Below are 22,709 nucleotides of genomic sequence, written 5' to 3'. Positions count from 1 at the left end.
GGTAGGGCGCAAAGCCTACCACCATTTACAAAGAGCTACTGCTTCGATTATTAATTATAAATAAAGTTTTTAGTGAGTTGAATAGTTTTGTTTAACCTGAGTTTGATAGAATAAAAAAAAATTGGTACGCTTGCTCATTTAGAGTATTAACTATATCCAACGGCGTGGGTAGATGCCGGGGCATTTAAGCAACAGAATCGTGGATCCGAATATTAGTTAGGGATTCACAGTAAGTTCACAGTAAGATTATTAAAAGAATATCTAAAAATAAAAATAAAAACTCCTTAACCTTACTTTTTTCTAACCAGAACGACATATCATGCTTCTTACTTTAAAATCACAGACTTCCAAACTATCATTTATCCTTTCCTTATAGTTAAGCGCGAGCGAAGCCGCGGGCAACAGCTAGTATTTAATAAAATAAAACCATCTGATTGTAGGTAATCATTTATAATGACATAAAATAATAATGACAGGCAGGGCACTAAAATTAACAATATTTATAAAGAGGTTCTATTACATTAAAAGAGGAATTAACACTTAATACAACAATCGCCATAGAAAACACTAATAGCGTGATTCAGGTTTGTCGGATATGACCGGCCACGACACAAATACAATAAAGATACAACTTCCACCAATATATGTATTACTTGGATATTCAAGTAACGCACTTTATTATCGTATCAATTGCTTAAAATAATTAATAAAGTTGTATTAGTAACTCAAATTATTTTTAATTCTTACAAATACAATCAAATGCCGTCTATTTCTTTCGTAATGAACAATTATTTAGTAAAAATAGTTTATTGCAAGTGAAGATAGATGGCAGCTTAAGTAACATATTTAAAGTAAATTATTATTGTCATGTAACAGTATTGGTTGATTTGATGGTGTTATTTACCATATTATAAAATAATAATTATATATTATATTAATAAGTAACAGAACAACAAACGATCTACTAACATGATCAAATAGGATTAAAATACTATCCAATGTACAAAGTTTGTATTTTTTTTAACTTTAATTTCTCTTCAATATTTATTTTTCTATTATTATAAATTACTTTTAAAATATTTAGAATAAGACAAAATGGCGTACAACGATGCGTTGCGTGTCGAACGTAACGTGAGCCTGTGGCGTTTTACTATTTTGTGCTTATGTTCTTATAAACACGTTCGTTAATAGGTAGCTAGCTAGCACGACTAGCTAGCGTGTATCTTATTTAGATACATCTCGGCTGATATATTTATTATTATTATTATTATTATTTATTTATAGACGAGCAGCTGATAAGCTGATATGTCTATGTAAATTGTGTTGAAAAATCATTTTTGCAGAAGTGACAGCTTCTGTGACTTTAACCAGGTATCAAGTCGGTTTTTGAAAGCATTAACTGAAGTGGCCAAAACAATTTCTTCGGGTAACTTGTTCCAATTAGAAACCACTCTGTTACTTAGGAAGTTATGTGCAGCTTGTTTACAGGTTGGAGTTCTGTTTAACTTTGTTTGGTGCCCTCTATATGTTCTATCGTTGTTTTTAGGGTTGTAGATATTCTGTATATCTGGTAAGTCATAGTGGTGGTTAAGGATTTTGTATGTTTCGATTAGGTCACCGCGTAGGCGTCTTTCTTCAAGGGTTGTAAGTTGTAAAGCATGGAGTCTCTCTTGGTATGATTTACGGCGTAGAACATGTGGTATCTTGGTAGCTTTTCTTTGTACATTTTCCAGTAAATTTATGTCTTTTTGGTAGTAGGGATTCCAAATTTGAAAGGCATATTCCAATAATGGTCTTATGTACGTTTTATAAATTTTTAGAAATACTCCAATTGTCATCATTTGAAAGGACCTCCTAATTACATAAATAAATGAGTTTGCTTTCTTCACTATTGTAATTATGTGCTTTTCCCACTTCAAATCAGATGTTATAAGTACACCAAGGTCTCTCTGGACATTAACAGATTCAATGATCTTCTCCTTCAAACTGTACACCATTTTAGGGTTAGTTCGGCCAAGATGAAGAACACTGCATTTGGATGTGTTGAGACTAATGATCCAATCCTTGGTCCACTCCTGGATTCTGTTAAGGTCATCTTGTAGTTGCCCTGAGCTTATTAGAGGGTTAGTAAAGAATTTTCCATCGTCAGCAAAGAATGCTGCTTGAGATTTTATAAGTTCTACCAAGTCTGTTATGTAAATGCCAAATAGATAGGCAGAGAGTACTGATCCCTGGGGGACGCCGCTAAGCACTTGTTTCCGTTGTGATAAGGAGTTACCAACCCGTACTTGGAATGTTCTATCTGAAAGATAGTTTTCTATCCAATTTAGTAGCGCACCCCTCACACCAATATGTTCCAGTTTCTTTAGAAGCCGTTTGTGGGGAACTCTGTCAAAGGCACGTTCGAAGTCCAGGTAAACAACGTCAACCGGTATATTTTTATCAAGGTCTTTTGTCCATGGGTGAACACATGAAAGAAGATTGGTTATGGTTGATCTTTTCTGCACAAATCCATGCTGTCTAGGTGATATAATACATTCACGGCTTAAGAACTGCATCAGTTGATTGCTAATAATTTTTTCCATGATCTTTATGATAATACTAGTGAGGCTGATGGGTCGGAAATTCTCAGGTTGAGTTTTATCACCTTTTTTGTATATAGGTGTTACTATTGCGTGTTTCCAGTCTTGTGGAAGATATTCACTCTGAAAAGATGTATTCATAAGAATAGTCAAAGCTGGAGCTATCGTTTTGACACATGGTTTAAGAATACAACTCGGTATTTGATCAGGTCCAGGTGAGGATTGGGTGTTTAGATTTCGGATGGTTTTTTCCACATCATCAACTGAAAATGTTATGTCACATAAGCTATTTTTTACCTTATTTATTGTAGTAATATCAGTACATTGGTTCGTGTCTGGCTCCTTACAGTAGGCTTTCTGGAATTCTTCCGCAAAGACATCGGCAATATCACTTGGTTCTGTTACCAAGTCACCTTGGTGATTACGCAATGCTGGTGGAATAGTGACTTTATCGGTGGCACATCGACGGATATATGAGTAAAAACTTTTGTCTCCAAGCTCAAGTATTTTTTCTTCGTAGATGTTTCTTTGCTTCCTGGATAGGGATACACAATTGTTATTAACCTCTCTATACTTCATGTAGTTTTCATTAGTCCTATTAAGTTTGTATATGTCCCATTGTGTCTTCTTTTCCGTAACTAGTTTTAATATATCCTTATTTATCCATGGTTTATTTTTGGTTTTATTTCTTACTTTCTTCTCCGGGGCGTGTATGTTAGAGGCTTTATTGATAGCATCTGAAATACTCAACCACAGTTGTGCAGTATCAGCTGAGAAATTTATTTCCTTAAGATATTTCTCCAAGTCGGAATTGTATTTTTCAAAATCAACAAATTGGTAGTATCGTTTTATTTTTGGGCTTATATCCTTTTTTTTAAGTAGAAGTTGTAGATTAAATTCCAGTACACAGTGATCGCTTTTCCCAATCGGAGGTTTATGATTTATTTCATTTATGAGTGTATCCTCGTTGACCAATATTAGGTCGAGTAGAGATGACTCCTGACATTGTCGAAACCTTGTAGGGCTGTGAACCAATTGGACGAGGTTACTATTTAAGTACATGTTGACAAAGAGCTCCTCTGGTCCTGATAGACATTGATCGGTATGTAAAGGCCATTTTAAAGATGGGTAATTGAAGTCACCAGCCACAATTACTGTGTTATTTTCAGAGGCTTCAGAAATTCTGGAGAGCAGTTTTATATCCCGAGGCCTCCATATATTTTCATCTTTATCATCTGGTCTGTATGCACCTACAACGAGAAAATGGTGTGTGTCACACTGAATGTCAATAAAGAGTGCTTCTATATCGTCAGTCATATATTTGTTGTTCAGTCTGGCCACAATTGGCACACCATTCACACAGTCTTTCACATACATTGCCACACCGCCTCCCCTAGTTTTACCTTCAGACTTTTTCTTTTTATGCTTTCGGTCAGCTCTGAACAAAGTATAGCCCGGTATGTTGTAAGTACTATTGCGGTCCTTGTAATTAAGCCATGTTTCTGTAAGAATCACAATACAAGGATTGTTTATGTTCACATAAAGTAGGAAAAGATCAAATTTTGGGGGTAGAGAAAATAAATTAGTGTACATGAAAGTGAGATTCGAATAAGGATTCTTATGTTCGTTTGCTAGTTTTTTTGGTGAATAATCTTAGGGGTGCCTCTTATATATTTTATAGTAAGGTCCTTTTCTCCCTTTTCGATCCTAACTTTCAGATTCTCACGGAGTTTGTTCAATTCCTCACGCTGTTTAGGTGTTTTATCATCATATACTCTTACCTCCTTTTTGAGCTTACTTTTGTTCTTAAGCACCCAAAGAGAATCTTGGCGGGATCCGAACACCACCTTGATTGGACGAGGCTTTCCACAGCCAGGCTCGCGGCGACCCAGGCGCAGCACCCTCACTACACTTAGAGAATGGTCACTTTCCGTATTAATATCAGATAGGATTTTCTTTACACATAACTCATCATATGAAATTCTATCACTGTTATTGTCAGATTCACTCTCCTTAATGCCAACCATAATGACGTTGTTAGCTCTTCGTTCACGTTCTGCTAGTTCCTCGAGCAATGCGTTGGTATCAGGAAGCGAAGTAATCGACGGTACCGGCGCGGGTGATGGTGCTGTTTTCGACTCAGATAGCTGTTTCTTTATGTCGTTCACTTCCTCCCGCAGTCCATCATAGGATTTGATAAGTTTTGGCACCTGGAACAAAGCTTCACGGCACGGCGGGCACAAATATAGGAGTGTACGTTTGCCTTTTAATCCCATTACGCGCGCCTCACTGCTCGTTAAATTACTGCATTGTAAGCATATGTTTCTTTTGCAACCATCACACTGCACCGCATTTTCATCCGTGTGATCATTTTCACATTGAAAGCACTTCATTTTGCTGAATTTTATAACACGGGGTATCAAATCCGACACGAAAAACCGTTATGGTATTTTGACTTTCACTGCACTTCACTATCGTGGTTTTTTAGCGATGTTTATTATTTAGGTACTTGTATTTATATTAAATAGACACGTTAGAACTAAGTATTGGTCACTTTTCGTATGATTTATATTTTATACAAGACAAAATATTGGACGCGATTTTCAACACTGTTTCTTCTCGAGAGGGTAGAGAGAAAAAAAAAATTTATGAATACTTATTATTATTTATAATTCTATTAGTTCTTTTTATCTTCTGTTAAAATATAATATCAAATTAGTAACAGCCAATTGAAGTGGATGTTTCTTTTTTTATTTGTTAAATGAAAATAGTTCTCTAAATTTACCATCCTGCATCACGCTTTAAACTTTTTCTGCGACACTCGCTGTATTTACAATTTCAACGACACGTTACAGCAACCTACTAACAAGCTATACAAAATCGATTCTTACGCACGGCTTCGAGCTATCCGTGGTACATCCGTAATGTAAATCTTCATAAAGCTATCCAACTCGATTCCATCTTCAAAGAAATGAAGGATCTCTCTATATTAAATAGTTTGAGATAGCCGCTAGGCACTCAAACCCGCTATTACGAAGTACTTGTATGTACAGCTCTCAGGGGTTCTTCTTTTTCGTTCCGTAGGCTTCCTAAAGACGTCCTTATTGCCCCCGATGATACGATTAGATCGGCCAATATCAACACGATAGAATACAGAACAAACACACACCAACCCCATCGGCGGGGTTGAGAGCCCTCTTTTATTATAACCCGTCCTCGCTTAGGCGTATGACGGGGTCATTGCACACATAGTGTCCACCTGCCTGACGTCGACGGTGTCGTAAGCTGAGGTTCGGCCTCACAGGAGGCGCCCTTAGGACACGCGTATTCTGAGCCCTTAAGCGGGCTCCCAATATCCGGCTGATTATCTTAGACTCGCCCCCCGCCCGGTGACGCTGTCGAGGCCACTTGGGCCAACAGCAACAGGTCCATTAGAAAAAAAAACTTTTAGTAGGATATCACATTCCGATACCGACATCGAGTCGCATGTCGGTAATTCTCTCTGTAGGTATATTTGAAAAGTAATATTATGGATATTACTTTTGTTATATATTATTACGGATACTAATTTTATTATATTATGCATAATCTACCGCCAGAGGGCGTCACACTGTTAAGTGCAACAAAACACAACATGTGTTTTTATTGAATACTTCCTATTTTATTCATAACGAACTTATTTTTTTTATAAAAACAATATATCATTTAAAACCGCAAAACTAGAAAGAAACGTAGTAGGTATATGAAATTAAAATACTGTAGGTAGCCCTGTCGCGTGTTTACGCAGCGCGCGGCTGTATATAATTATTTCTAACGATAAGACAGCCGAGTAACAATATTTGATATAAAACAATATAGTAGCTTGTCCGAGTTACCATATCTGATTGATTTGTCAACTCGGACTAGCCTGACAACTGGCTCACCGCGAAGAGGATGACCCCCCTGCAATGGGTCGATAAATTATATATATAGCAAGTGTCGCAGAAAAAGTTACAAGCGCGATGCAGGATCGTCATAAAAGATTTTATTTAACAAAGAAATATTTACTTCGTCGATGGCACGACATTCTTTTATAATATAAGGCAAAAGAAATTTAATAGAATTGTAAAGAATAATAACTATTAATGAACTATATCAGCCTATTTTCAAAAACGACATTTTGTCGAATTATTAATATTTTAAAGCAATTTATATAATAAAGTTCAGAAAAATCTAATATTGTACATTGAATAAGGTAGGTGCGGGTAATAAGGCCTGTCGGCTAATAAGGCCTGAATAACAAAAATTCTATTTAAAATGATCGTATTTGGTCACCCTTGTAGGTAGTATCTTATATATATAATATATCGAATCGAATATATATATTGAGGGTATTCTCTGAATATTCTCGTATTGTGTTCGGTAAGATAATTGTATATATAAGTCATGCCATCTCTCCGTTTGGACATCCCCCGCTCCCCGCAACGACCCCCTCCGGTGCCAGTTGTACTCGCCGCGTCCTCCGACGTCGGCTTGAGGAAACGGCCGGTGCTAGTTGCCAGGAGTCTGCCTGCTCAGAGAAGAGAAGCGCACGAGTGGATCCTGCACTTTTTTGGTAACCAAAAAATCCTGCAGGATCAATAAAGCATCGGACAGCTGAAGATCAGAATTACCGATGTGCACGGACCGAACTTCCGCTCGCGGGCGCTTAGCTGGGCCTCCCCTAGGGGTCTCACCTGGCTTGGTTGCACGCGCTGAGGTCGTGGTGCCCGTGCATATCTATCGTGAGCAGCAATCCGACACCACCATCATGTCTGAAGGGGGGGAGCCCCCCCCCCCCCTTAGACCAACGCAAGCGTGGCCGAGGCAGGTCCGGCATCGCGCGGTCAGTTGTTCGAAGAGACATCTTCGACAACTCGACCGTGCCTGTCACCCTCACCCCCGCCGCCGCCCCACGTATTCGCATACTGCATGCGGAAACCGGAAGAGAGGAGGTTCACCGGGCTGCTGAAGCAGACTTCGCTGCCACTGTAGCTGTGTCTACAGCAGGCACGGAAGGAGCCAAGCGCCCGAGACCGGACTCTTCTGCGGAGTCATTAGAAGGGGAGGACAAGCGCCGCAAGACCGACGTCTCCCTCGCATCACCGCCGTATGGATCGCCGCAGGACTCGGCGTCTTCATCGCGCACGGCATCGCCTACAGCGGGCGAAGCAAGCGAAGAAGGACGGCCAAGGGAATGACCACCGCCGCGATCCCCCTCCCCGATGGAGGGGGGGTCGCAAGACACCTGGCCGCGTGACTCGACGAGCTACGCGGCCCTGCCATCGACGGTTGAGGAGAGGACAGCCTCCCGTCCCACTTCACCGCAACCGGGGCCGTCAGGGGTCTCGTATGCGGCGGCCACTGCCGCTCCAGCGTCGCCCAGGAGTCGGGCCCCTGCACCGGTACCAGCCCCAAGAACGACGCCTCGTTCCAGCTACCCGCCGATTACGGCGGAACGCCTACCGAACTGGACGAGGCACTTCGAGGTGCTGAAGAATAAACTCGGACACGCCCCGAACGCACGCCCTTTAGGAAAGGGAGTGCGCTTCTTGCCCGGATCCGCGGAGGAGTTTCGGGTCATCCAGCGCCATCTGACTGAGGCTATGAACCAGGATAAGACTATATCCTGGTTCTGCTATAGCCCAGCCGCGGAACTGCCAACCAAGGTGGCCATTAGGGGGCTGCCACTCGACACACCCCCGGAAGAGGTGATCGCCGCCCTGCGCAGTTTAGGGTTCCCTGCGCAGAGCGCGAAGGCGATCCCAGGCGGAAGAGGTCGACATGGGTGCACCTACTTCGTCCAGCTGGTGCACCTGAAGAAGCAGGAGCTCACAACACTATATAGAACTACTGAGCTCCTGTGCATGCCCGGCCTGCTGATTGAGGCCTGGAGAGGCGCGAAAAGCCCACCTCAATGCCACCGCTGCCAGGCATTTGGCCACTCCTCGGCCAATTGCCACAGACAACAAAAGTGTGTTCGCTGCGCCGGCGAACACCTGGCACGGGACTGCCCGAGACCATTGTCAGAACCACCGACGTGCGCAAACTGTGCAAAGGCGCACACAGCAAAGGACCGGAGGTGCCCGGTCTTCAAGAAAGAAGCACGAAGGAGGGGCATTAACGTGCCCGCCCCTCGCCCGAACGGACCGAGAGCACAGCCAAAGGGGGACAGGGAGCGTGTCCCCCCGGTAGCACCTAAGCAGGTGGTCGGTCGCCCTATCGTCGCAGAACCCAAAGCGACGATAGTAGTCGACCAGCGAACAAAGCAGCCACCTCCTGTGAAGAAAGCCACGGAGGTGCGAACTAAGCTTGCGCCCCCAACAACTCTGGCGCCTCCAGCCAACCAGCCGACGGCCAGGGACCAACCTCTAAAGGCGCCTAGCAGAAAGAGGAAGAGGAAGAGGGCAGCTAGGCCACCCAGGACTGAGCCTGCGGCGGCATCGACGCCGCAGCCCAGGAAGGCAGCGACGGAGCCAAAGTCCGCTCCGGCTACCGCCACGCGGCCGGTGGTGAGGCAAGAAGTGCCTCCCCCTGTGCAGATGACAACCTCGGCCAGTGCGAAAGGCCCGGACACCACCATCATCGTCCGGGTCTTCATGGAGGCACTGACAGCGATCCTGGTCGCCTATACACAAGGCCAGGACATAATACCTGCCATCTCAGCTGGAATAGCCGCTCTTGCGAAGCTTAATTCCAGCTGAGAATACTCTATTGGAACCCAGGTGGCATACGTGGCCATATCCGGGAGCTGACCCTACTCGCCCAGTCGCAGAATATTCACGTAATCCTCCTGGGCGAGACGAAGCTCTCGGCCGAAATCGAGCTCCGAATCCCGAACTTCTTCGTGTATCGGCGAGATGAAGTCTCTCCCCGGGGCTGCCCATTCAGAGGAACTGCAGCCCTGGTGAGGAGGGATATCATACACGAAGAACTTGCACATGCACCGTTTGTGAGCCTACGTACGCAGGGGGTGCGTGTGCATGCTGGTGAGACGGAGCTGCTGCTGTATGCCGCCTACACGCCACCCGGACAGGTTTTCTGCAGCACCGATGTCCAATCGCTTATCGACTCGCCGATGCCTACACTGATCGTGGGTGATCTGAACGCGAAGCACCACGCTTGGGGCTCGCGCGTCATCACCCAGGCGGGTAGGCACCTGCTCGAGGATAGCGAACGACAGGGTTACGGTGTGTTGGGTCCAGGAGCGCCGACCCACATACCGACTAACCCTACGTACCAGCCGGACGTCCTGGACATCGTGCTGCACCACCGACTAGACGCACCCATCGATGTTGAGGTGAACTACGACCTCAACACACCGTAACCGTAACCGTAACAGCCTGTGAATGTCCCACTGCTGGGCTAAAGGCCTCCTCTCCTCTTTTTGAGGAGAAGGTTTGGAGCTTATTCCACCACGCTGCTCCAATGCTGGTTGGTAGAATTCACATGTGGCAGAACTTCAGTGAAATTAGACACATGCAGGTTTCCTCACGATGTTTTCCTTCACCGTAAAGCACGAGATGAATTATAATCACAAATTAAGCACATGAAAATTCAGTGGTGCTTGCCCGGATTTGAACCCACAATCATCGGTTAAGATTCACGCGTTCTTACCACTGGGCCATCTCGGCTTTTCTTCGCCTGCCTCAACACACAACATCTACCAATTGTGGTCACAATCGCCCTCCAGCGCGACTTCACAGTGCCCCGCTCCCCTCGTTTGCGGGTCGACTGGGGGCGCTACTCCTCAGAGCTCTCGGAGTTTGAGCTCACGGTCCCGATCGCGACGACTGAAGATGTAGAAGGAGCTGCTTCTAAAATTTATGAGGCGATCCAGAAAGCCAAAGAAGCAGCCACCTCTCAAGGAAACACGCCGAGAAGTCGTCAGGACCAGCTGCCGAGCTCGCTCCGAGTAAAACTGAGGAAGAAGCGTAATCTTCGCCGACCATGGGCGCGAACGCGCTGCCCGAGGGTGAAGCGTGACCTCAACAGGATTGCAGAGGAAGTGTCGCGTGCGCTCGTGGCTCTCGAGGATGATTACTGGGAGGCCACCATCGATCGAGCATCCGAGCACGACACTACGTTGTACCACCTCTGCAAACAACTTACCGGACATGACTCGCCTGTCTACCCGCTCCTAGATCGAGCGGGTAACAGAAGATATTCCGCCAGCGACAGAGCAGAGATCCTGGCGGAATATTTGGAGGGTCAATTTACCCCCAACCCACCGGACTTGTCTAAGATCGATGTCGTCCATCATCACGCGGCGATCCAGAGTCAAGTGGAGGTATTCCTGTCGGCCCCAATCCCGCCGCTACAGAAGAAAAAAATTGAGTTACTAATAGAACTTTATGAATTATTTTAAGCAATTGATACGATAAAGTGCGTTACTTGAATATCCAAGTAATATATTAGTGAAAATTGTATTTTTTTTTAAATGTGTAGGCTAGCGCTTGACTGTTATCACACCTGATGGAAAGTGAGATACAGTCTAAGATGGAGCGCGCTTGCCTAGAAGATGCCTATTCACTCTAGACTTGAAGGTACCCACATTGTAGGTGGTGGGGAAAACGGAGGTTGGGAGGGTATTCCAGACATTGGCGGTGCGTATTAGAAACTAAAAAGCAAATCGTTTCGTACGTGTCTTAAATACGTCAAATCAATACCCGTACGTAACGGGTGCAGATATTTTCGATGCCTCGCAGTTCTATGGTAAAAAGGTGACGGGGGAACCAAATTAAATAGTTCCTGAGCACACTCTCCGAAATATATCTTGTAGAATACCGACAGACAGGCAACCTTACGACGATGTTCTAAGGTTTGGAGTTTTGTGACCAGTGTCTGGTCGCCAATGAGCCTCATTGTATTTGTATATATATATTGTAGTATCTTTATTGTATTTGGTTGTGGCCGGTCATATCCGACAAACCTGAATCACGCTATTAGTGTTTATTAAATACCCACCCCCTATATATTATTGTTGGTCGGTATGTGGGTCGGTGCTCCTGGATCCAACACACCGTAACCCTGTCGTTCGCTATCCTCGTGCAGGTGCCTACCCGCCTGGGTGATGACGCGCGAGCCCCAAGCGTGGTGCTTCGCGTTCAAATCACCCACGATCAGTGTAGGCAGCGGCGAGTCGAAAAGCGTTTGGACATCAGTGCTGCAAAAAGTCTGTCCGGGTGGTTTGTAGGCGGCATACAATAGAAGCTCCATCTCACCAGCATACACACGCACCCCCTGCGTACGTAGACTCACAAAAGGTGCATGTGCAAGTTCCTCGTGTATGATGTCCCTCCTCACCAGGGCTGCAGTTCCTCTGAATGGGTAGCCCTGGGGAGAGACTTCATCTCGCCGATACACGAAGAAGTTCGGGATTCGGAGCTCAATTTCGGCCGAGAGCTTGGTCTCGCCCGAAGTAGCGAGTAGGGTCAGCTCCCGGACATGGCCTCGTATGCTGCCTGAGTTCCAGTATAATATTCTCAGCTGGAATTTAATTTTGAAATTTAATTGAATTTCGCAAGCGCGGCGATTCTAGCTGAGATGGCAGGAATGATGTCCTGGCCTTGTGTGTAGGCGACCAGGATCGCCGTCAGTGCCTCCATGAAGACCCGGACGATAATGGAGTCCGGGCCTTTCGCACTGGCCGAGGTTGTCTTCTGCACAGGGGGAGGCACTTCTTGCCTCTCCAACGGCCACGTGGCGGCAGCCGGAGCGGACTTTGGCTCCGTCGCTGCCTGCTTGGGCTGCGGCGTCGATGCCGCCGCAGGCTCAGTCCTGGCTGGCCTAGCTGCCCTCTTCTTCTTCCTCCTCTTTTTGTTCGGCTTCCGAAGAGGTTGACCCCTGGCCATCGGATGGTTTGCTGGTGGCGCCAGAGTTGCTAGGGTCGCTAACTTAGCTCGCCCCTCCGTGGTTTTCTTCAGGGTAAACGGCCGTTTCGGTTGATGGTCGACTACTATTGTCGCTCTGGGTTCTGCGACGATAGGGCGACCGACCATCTGCCTAGGTGCTACCGGGGGGACACGCTCTTTATCTCCCCTGGTTTGTACTCTCGGTCCGTTTGGGCGAGGGGCGGGCACGTTGATGCCCCTCCTTCTTGCCTCTTTCTTGAAGACCGGGCACCTACGGTCCTTAGCGGTGTGCGCCTTGGCACAGTTTGCGCACGTTGGTGGATCGGAGATCGGTCTCGTACAGTCTCTGGCTAGGTGTTCGCCGGGACAGCGAACACACCTCTGCTGCCTATGAGAATTGACCGAGGAATGGCCAAATGCCTGGCAGCGGTGGCATTGAGCTGGGCTCTTCGCGCCCCTCCAGGCCTCGACCAGCAAGCCGGGCATGCACAGGAGTTCGGTTACTTTGTATAACTTTTTGAGTTCCTGCTCCTTTAGGTGCGCCAGCTGGACAAAGTAGGTGCACCCGCGCCGACTTCTTCCGCCTGGGATCGCCTTCGCGCTCTGTGTAGGGAACCCTAGACTGCACAGGGCGGCGATCACCTTTTCCGGGGGTGTGTCTAAAGGCAGCCCCCTAATGGCCACCTTGGTGGGCAGTTCCGCGGCTGGACTGTAGCAGAACCAGGATATTGATTTATCCTGGCTCATAGCCTCCGTCCTCCGTCCAAGTGGCGCTGTATAACCCGTTTCCTAGAGGGCGTGCGTTCGGGGCGTGTCCAAGCTTACCCTTCAAGACCTCGAAATGCCTCGTCCAGTTCGGCAGACATTCCGCCGTAATCGGCGGGTAGCTCGAACGAGGTGCCTTTCTCGGCATTGGTACCGGTGCGGGGGCCCGACTCCTGGGCGACGCTGGAGCGGCAGCGGCCGCCGCATAAGAGACCCCTGACGGCCCCGGTTGTGGCGATGTGGGACGGGAGGCTGTCCTTTCCTCGACCGTCGATGGCAGGGCCGCGTAGCTCGTCGAGTCGCGCGGCCAGGTGTCTTGCGACCCCCCTCCATCTCATCAGGTTCTTCTTTTTCGTTCCGTAGGCTTCCTAAAGACGTCCTTATTGCCCCCGATGATATGATGTTTTAATAACGACATTTGAACCAGAGAATAGGTATTCGAAAGACATTTCTCGCGTTTATGATAATTCTAAGGATATTGCACAGTTCTTATCACAAGCTTGGGTGTTGTGGCGGCGTATTACTAAGGATACATTATCAAATAATGACGCAGTCGAGGCCGTAATCGACTGTATTAGTGATGAGCGGTTGAGAATTGAATAATTTAATGCTAGGGCATCCTCGGTGCCAGAGTTGATTTCTGACGCATCATCCATTCGGGTCAAGCGTCCCCATCATCCAGACCATTGATAAACCATTTTGTCTAATTTGCAAAAAAACGGGTCATGAAGCACGTGATTGTCATTTTCGTGACAAAAATTACACGCGACAACTGCGACACCAAGATAACAAAATCGTACCCGGAAATAATAATAGTAGTAAACCATCTTGTACATTCTGTTCGAGGTTAGGTCATACTTTTGAAACGTGCTACAAACGGGAACGTGCGGTTGTTTCTAACGTTAACTGTGTAGGTAAGCCTAAATTAAATTCAATACTGGTGGTTGTTGGAAATTTAAAATTATATGCGATTTTTGATAGCGGAGCCGAATGTTCCGTAATACGTGCAATTTTGACGAGCCGGTTGGCATGGTTGGTATACTTGCCTTTCACGCCGAAGGTTGTGGGTTCGATTCCCACCCAGGACTAACATTTGTGTGCATGAACATGTCTGTTTGTCCTGAGTCTGGGTGTAATTATCTTATATAAGTATGTATTTACAAAAGAAAATTAGTATATGTAGTATATCAGTTGTCTGGTTTCCACAGCACAAGCTTTGTACAAGCTTAATTTGGTATCAGATGGCAGTGTGTGAAAAATGTCCCACGATTTTATTATATATTATTATTAATCTATTACTGCGTAACCGCCCGGTAAATGACTCGATGTTGTAAGGTATTTAAAAGGATTAGGACAATTCACGATAGTGTCTCTTTCAACACTTATAGCGGTTTGTATTTTCGATAATTTAAGAGTTGAACTTCAATTTCACGTGGTCCCGGACTACGAAGTTTGCTCAGACATTTTGATAGGAATGAATCTTGTTGAGGACACAAATCTGAGCGTCAGAGTAAATTCTCGAGGTGCAACTTTAATCCACCAACCAGTGATTCACCACATGCGAACTCAATGTAAAAAATTTGATAAAATTGACTTTGACTTAACGGATGATAATCAAATCGGTCAATTAAAAATCTTTCTGAATAAATGCCAACATTTGTTTATACGTGGCTATCCACAGTCACGTGTCAATACTGGCGAACTTTTGATACGCCTAAAAGATGAAAATAAGTTTGTCGAGCGTAGACCATATCGATTAAGTCCAGTAGAGCGGGAGAAGGTGCGCGAAATAGTCTCTGATCGTCTCGAACATAATATTATTCGTGAAAGTAAATCTCCTTTCTCTAGTCCAATAATATTGGTTAAGAAGAAGAACGGTAAGGATCGCATGTGCGTGGATTACCGGGAATTGAATCAGAATACGCTAAGAGATCCATTGCCAATTATTTCTGATCAGATAGACCAAATAGCAGGGTGTATTTATTAGTCTACGTTTGATATGGCGGCGGGGTTCCACCAAATACCTATTTCAGAGGGTTCAATTGAAAAAAAATAACTGCTTTTTGTACACCGGATGGATTATATGAGTACTTGACTATGCCGTTCGGGCTTAGTAACGCTGTTTCAGTCTACCAGCGGTACATAAATAGGGCCCTGGCTCCTCTCTTAAATTCAACAGAGCAGGTTTGTCAGGTATATGTTGACGATGTACTCTTTAAGAGCCGCAAATTTCATGAGGGACTATCTCATATAGAACGTATTTTGGTAGCTTTGCAAAACGCAGGATTTTCAATAAATATCGAGGAAACTGCTTTCTTTAAAAGCTCCATTGAGTATTTGGGAAACATTATATCAGACGGACAAGTTAGTCCTAGCCCGAGAAAAGTGGAGGCTTTAACGAAAGCACCGATCCCAAAAACAGTGAAACAGGTTAGACAGTTTAACGGCCTGGCCGGATACTTTAGACGTTTCATTCCAAATTTCTCGCGTGTAATGGTTCCACTTTATGAGCTAACAAAGAATGATGTGAAGTGGGAATGGAACGAAAGATACGACGAGGCTCGAAACCATATTATACAACATTTATCTACTGCGCCTACCCTTATGCTATTTCAGGAGAACGCCCCCATTGAACTATACACGGATGCAAATAGTATCGGATACGGAGCGGTGCTGATCCAGATCATCGGGCAACGCCAGCATCCAGTCGCGTACATGAGCCAGCACACCACCGATGCCGAGAGCCGCTATCACGCCTACGAGCTGGAGACGTTGGCAGTGATAAGGGCCGTCAAACATTTTCGGCATTACCTTTACGACCGAAAATTTAAGGTAATCACGGACTGTAACGCCTTGAAGGTATCTAAAAACAAGAAGGATCTTCTTCCCCGAATACATAGGTGGTGGGCCTTCCTACAACATTATGATTTCGAAGTTTAGTTCAGGAAGGGAGAGCATTTGCAGCATGCAGATTTTTTTAGTAGAAACCCATCAACTGAGATGTCTGTCAATGTCCTGATTAGAGACAGGGGATGGTTGCAAATCGAACAGCGACGTGATGATGTTCTTCGCCCAATAATAGACAGCATGTCTGGCAATAGCCCAGTTCCCGGCTACGTTCTTGAGGATGGCGTTCTCAAAAAGATGCTCACAGATTCTATACATATAGTTGACAGCGGTGTCACTGTCCCGGGGCGCCTCGGTTGCGAGGGACCTCCACGGACACACCTGTTAAGTGTCCGATGGATCTGAGGTTGAAAATTTTCTTGCCCTCTGGAGAGAGGTCAAGAATGACCAAGGCGAGGTCGTAGGCCTTCTTAGATTACGCGTTGTACATACGATGTACTTCCTAGCTATTCTATAGCTTCCCCATTTAAAAGTACATTCGTTTTTACAAATTTCACGTTGGGAGTACTGAATTTAATACATTTTGACTTTTTACTGTTTAACAGTAAATTATTAGCACTAAACCAATGTACTATTTCAGAGAGAGCATTGTTCACCTCGACATATATTAATAAACGTCTTTTTATTTTAAAAATCAAGGAAGTGTCATCAGCACACAATACTATCTCGTGTTTGTTATTTAGTAAATGTGGCAACTCATTTATATAAATGAGGAACAGAAATGGACCAAGAATAGATCCTTGAGGACCCCCACACCAACTGAAGCCCCGGGAGATCTCTTTCCATTTATGTCAACCCTCTGAATCCGATTGCTCAAATACGAAATCAGGAGGCTGAGTGCTGTGTCTTTAATCCCATAGTGACGTAGCTTCCTGATCAACGTGTCATGTTGCACTCAATCAAAAGCCTTAGATAAGTCACAAAATATCCCTATGGCATCCTTTGACTCTTCCCAGGCTCTATAAATATTCGAGGTCGAGCGACCCCTTGTAAAGCCAAATTGTTTATTGTGGAGCAACTTGTATGTATCAAAATGTACTAATATTTGGTTGAGCATTAATTTTTCAAAAATTTTGCTAAGCTTTGGTAGTACAGAGATGGGTCTATAATTGTTGGGGTCTGAAAACTCCTTGAATTGACTGTCTTTGAAATAAATATGGGATTGAATTCTTTTTTAATTAATTTAAAAAAATTGTTACAAAACAAATTAGAATTTTCATGTAATGGTAAATATGAGAGCTTTGCCATAATATTCGTAACTTCTCCATTCGATTCATATTGATTGGTACATATGTTTGTTTTATTTCTTTATTATTATTTTTTATTTTTGAATTAAACGAATTAATGAGGCCAACTGTCCACAATGGTCGGTACTTAACATATTTACAATATGTTTATGATGTGGTACACATCTAGTAAATATAACACATTTTTAATAATAAGCTAATATAATTACGTAATGGTGTCGTCGGTGTCGGTGTCGGTGACGTGACGTGATGACTGAATCGTTTGAAACTGTATTTATTATATATGTTCATCGAAACTATTTGTGGCCCTGAAAGGGGCCTTTTTCCCAATAAATCGTAGCGTAATCATCATATGAACACTTGCGAGCCATCTTGTCGTATCGCCGTCTATGTATGATCTACTATGATGGGAAGCGATGGACATACACGAACTTCGTCGTCCGTCGAACCGTCGAAAGCGGGCGCGCAGACTCTTCGTTCGACTACTTCGTTTACTTAGAGCTCGAGTACTTCGTTACGGCCTTAGTGCCTTCGCTTACGGCGTGCTTGGCGAGCTTGCCAGGTAGGAGCAGCTTCACCGACTTCTGTACCTCCCTCGATGTAATCGTCGATCGCTTGTTGTAGTGAGCGCGACGAGAAGCCTCGGCGGCGATGCGCTCGAAGATGTTGATCACGAACGAGTTCATGATCGACATGGCCTTACTCGAGATACCGGGATGAAACTGTTTCAGAACTTTGTAAACGTAGATGGCGTAGCTCTCCTTCCTCTTATGCTTCTTCTTCTTATCCGATTTGGAGATATTCTTCTGAGCTTTGCCTGATTTCTTGGCGGCCTTTCCGCTAGTCTTGGGCGGCATGATGATGGATATAAAAATTCACAGTTCTGATAATAAACAACAGTATACGTATATACGTGCGCACTGCACGGAAACGCAAGCGAATATGTGATGAAGCGATCGGGCGATTTTTCTTTTAAGCATATCCCGCTCGACCCGCTTAGCGCTCTCTCGTACGGTGCGCCATATAGACGCACACGCATCGACCAATAGGATACGATAGGACGACAATAACCACCGGATTGAGAAGCCACAGTATACACAACAACCTACTAAATAAAATAAAAAGTCGCTGGGTCACATTGACCCTGGCCCTTTGGGCCAGAATGAATTGACACGATGGTCAAGACCGTCGAGGAGGAGCAGCCCGGGTAGGGGAGGTAACCCCGAGGCCCGTACCCAGACTGGCCTAGGCCAGTCAGGAGGACCGAATATATATATTCTTATACTAAACGAAATTCCCCGTCCTCCTCCCTACCTCGACCTCCACTATCGCCCGTCGTTCCGATCTCGATACGAATTCTTTTCGATTATTCCTCTTATTTTTTTTTCCTCTACTAATGAGGGTAACTGCGTTCGTGTGTGAATCGAATCGATATTATATATTATTAATTTGTTAACATATTTAATACATATATATATATATATATATATATATTTTCTATATATATTTTTTTTTTCTTCGATATAACGAGATCGTCTACTACTAAGTTAATATATATAAAAATTTAAGATAAGTCGGAACGTCGAAACCTCATTTTGATTTTGCACTTACGATATAATACATATTTTGTGGCCCTGAAAAAGGTCTTTTTTATAATATCATGATGAACGATGTCGTTCGTTTTTATCATGTATATGTCATATTTTGTATCATGCAGTTTTTTTCTTTAAATAAATAAATAAATCAATTATTCGAATCGGCCTTCCGTCTAGATTCTAGAAGTTACAACGGGTAAACGGTGACAATGTTGAGGGCCAAGAATATTGGCTATCATACATACGCACTTGAGGAGGAAAGACAACTCCGAGTTGTCGTACGAGGTCTTCCTAAGGAACTCAGTAATGAGTTCATTTATGAGGACCTGAAATCGCAGGGCCTACCTGTGCGCGAAGTACATCGTATGTACAACGCGCAGTCCAAGAAGGCCTACGACCTCGCCTTAGTAATACTTGACTTCTCTCCAGAGGGTAAAAAAGTATTTAACCTCCGATCCATTGGACGCTTATCAGGAGTGTCTGTGGAGGTCCCTCGAAACCGAGGCGCCCGGGGACAGTGTCACCGCTGTCAGTTGTACGGGCACTCTGCTCGTAACTGTCACGCCCGCCCCAGGTGCGTTAAGTGCCTCGGGGACCACGGCACGAGCGATTGCCCTCGCAAAGAGAGGGTCGCAGAGGTACCGCCTGCGTGCGTACTCTGCCAAACTCAGGATCACCCGGCTAACTACCGTGGATGCTCGAAAGCACCACGACGTCAAATAAGCCGAGGCAAGCCCCAAGCTAAAGGGACTCGTACGCCATCAGTAAAAACACCAATCGCTCCTTCGACAGTCCCTATTGCGGCACAGCCCCCTAAGGGTAATGCCTGGGACAAGCCTCTCTCAATGGTGCAGAAGCCTGCACCCCCAACTGCGCCGGCTCCTAAGCCGTCGCAGCCCCCTAGGGTCCCTTCCTCCGCTTCCGCTGTACGTAAGGACAGCATTGCGGACGACCTTAAACTCGTTTGTGACTTCGTCGGGGCATTCAACCCGAACGAACTACGTGTGCTTGCAGGTAAGCTAAGGGCTGCTAACAACAGCCCGCAGGCTCGACTGCAAGCAACCGTCGAGCATGCCGGTCTCATTGACGCCATATGGCGTTACACAGCTCCCTCTCATTTAATATATTAAATGTCAGTCCCAGTAGGTAGGTACAAACCCCGATCGTTAACTATTGCTTCGTTTTATGCAAACGGCCTTAAGAAGCAAATGCAACTTGTTCGCGACTTTGTCACCGCGCATCAAACTGACTTCCTGCTTGTTCAGGAAACCTTCTTAAAACCGAGTTTACGCGATCCGAAAATCGCTAATTACAACATCGTACGCAACGATAGAGTCAGTGCCCTCGGGGGCACATTAATATACTATAGGAGATCGCTTCATTGCACTCCTATGGATCCACCGCCGCTTAGAAACATCGAGGCGTCTGTATGTCGGGTGAGTATGACCGGTCATCAACCGATCATACTCGCTTCGGTCTATTTATCCCCGACGAAAACATTACTCGAAAGCGATATTAGATCGTTACTTTCGATGGGTAGCTCGGTCATTCTGGCCGGCGACCTTAACAGTAAACACACTAGATGGAACTCCATTCGGACAAACCGCAACGGTACCATCCTTGATAGTTTAACGGCTCTATCGAGCTTTAACTTTGAAATAATTGCTCCCACAACACCGACCCGCTTTCCCTTTTATAATAGCCATGATCGCGATAGGGCCGATATATTAGATATTGCCATTTTAAACGACGTAACACTACAGTTACGTTCAATAGAAGCCATAGCCGAGTTAGACTCGGACCACAGACCGGTAGTCATACGGCTAGGACCCGAGCCTACGCTAACCCAGCAAACTAAAACAATCATTGATTGGAAAAAGCTCGAAGAGCAACTTCAATCAATCGATTCACCTGCTTTAGAAGCAATACCCGACGTCATAGACACAGTCGATGCAGCGAAAGCGGCCACTTCACAGGTCACTAACTTTATTCGCGACGCGATACATAATAGCTCTAGGGAGATTCCAGTGCAACCAGACGGCCGCTGGGAACTCCCTAGTGATATAAGGGACCTTATTACTCGTAGGAACTCAGCCAATAGAGCTCACGATTCGTGTCCTTCGAATGTAAATAAAAAACGACTCTGGGATCTGCAAAGAAAGGTTAGAGCCCGAATTGCAGATCACAGTGACGAGCGCTGGGGGAAAAAGCTAAGCGAGCTGTCACCGTCTCACCTAGCTTACTGGCCCCTAGCTAGAACATTAAAAAATGACACGATTTCTACTCTACCACCTTTGATTCGTTCCGACCGATCAGTTGCATTTGACGATAACGAAAAGGCCGAGTGCTTAGCGGACAATATTGAGAGCCAGTGCTCCCCCAGTCTACACCCGTGTGACCCCGAGCACCTTGCGAAAGTTGACTCGACGGTCACACAATTAATTTCTCATCCCCCCGATAGCGAACCACTCACCCCAACCACGTTAGATGAGGTCAAAAAGATAGTGCATGATCTACATGCTAAAAAGTCGCCCGGCCCCGATCGTATTACGAACAAAGTAATAAAATACTTACCCGCTCAGATTCTTTGCTTATTAGTAGCAATTTTCAACGCCCTTATGGCAGGCTGCTCCTTCCCAGATCAGTGGAAAGAGGCTACCGTTATCGGTATATATAAGCCCGGTAGGTCTAGAAATCTATCCACTAGTTACCGTCCTATTAGTCTCATTAACTCATTGGGTAAGATTTACGAACGATTAATATTAGCCCGACTAAAAACTATTATAGAAGCTAATAACCTTCTCGTTAACGAGCAATTCGGCTTTAGAGCCGGACACTCGGCCACACATGCAGTGCACCGCGTCACGGAGCACATCTTAGCAGGCCTCGCTCGACCTAAGAGGCCGCGATACACAGGAGCCCTTTTCTTCGATGTAGCGAAAGCCTTCGATAAAGTCTGGCATAATGGACTTATATATAAGTTACATATGCTAGGCATTCCCGTTAGTCTTGTACGTATCGTACACGACTATCTGTCGAACCGTACATTCCGGTATAACGTAGAAGGCACTCTGTCCTCTGCTCGCCCCTTACGAGCCGGAGTCCCTCAAGGATCCGTGCTATCACCCACACTCTACTCCTTATACACATCGGACATCCCGAAGTGTAAAAGTACAGAGCTAGCCCTATTCGCGGACGATACCGCTATATATACTTCGTCTAGATCAGCTAGACTCATTACTCTCCGCCTTCAGGCCGCGGCCAACGCTCTAAGCGCCTGGTTTCGAACCTGGAGGATAGAAATTAATCCAGACAAAAGCACTGCAGTATACTTTCGACGGGGTGGCAGTAAATGTAACTCCCCCGAAACCCGTCCGGGGTCAATAACCCTATACGATAGGCCCGTCCCTTGGCTTGATAAAGTCAAATACTTAGGTTTCATATTAGATCATGCACTGAATTTTAAATCTCATATAACTAATATAAGGAACAAAGCTTTCTTTGTTCTAAGTAGACTATATCCGATGCTATGTAGGCGCAGTAAAATGTCCCTTAGAAATAAGGTGACATTATACAAAGCATGCATCCGTCCCATACTTACATACGCGAGTGTCGCATTCGCACACACGAGCGAACACAATATAGCCCGCCTACAGGCTATACAAAATAGATTCTTACGCATAGCCACGGGCTGCCCTTGGTACATGCGTAATATAGATTTACACAGAGATTTCAAACTTG

General features: G+C 45.2%; 2 protein-coding genes across 2 annotated transcripts; one reads left to right on the top strand and one right to left on the bottom strand.

Annotated features, from left to right (window-relative positions):
• The first annotated feature begins 13,763 nt into the window (after nucleotides 1–13,763).
• On the top strand, nucleotides 13,764–15,246 carry LOC126779426 (uncharacterized). Its single transcript, XM_050503341.1, has 2 exons — nucleotides 13,764–13,780; nucleotides 14,555–15,246. Exons 1-2 carry the CDS (start codon nucleotides 13,764–13,766, stop codon nucleotides 15,204–15,206), a joined length of 669 nt encoding a protein of 222 aa, XP_050359298.1. The 3' UTR covers nucleotides 15,207–15,246.
• Nucleotides 15,247–17,864: 2,618 nt separating this feature from the next.
• Nucleotides 17,865–18,236, bottom strand: LOC126779765 (histone H2B-like). The gene has a single exon (XM_050503907.1). It carries the CDS (start codon nucleotides 18,228–18,230, stop codon nucleotides 17,865–17,867), a length of 366 nt encoding a protein of 121 aa, XP_050359864.1. The 5' UTR covers nucleotides 18,231–18,236.
• Between the last annotated feature and the right edge of the window lie 4,473 nt (nucleotides 18,237–22,709).

Source organism: Nymphalis io, chromosome 29 (genome assembly GCF_905147045.1).
Source record: "Nymphalis io chromosome 29, ilAglIoxx1.1, whole genome shotgun sequence".
NCBI lineage: Eukaryota > Metazoa > Arthropoda > Insecta > Lepidoptera > Nymphalidae > Nymphalis > Nymphalis io.
The sequence above is the reverse complement of the archived record's forward strand: the minus strand, read 5'-3'. Positions and strand labels throughout refer to the sequence as shown.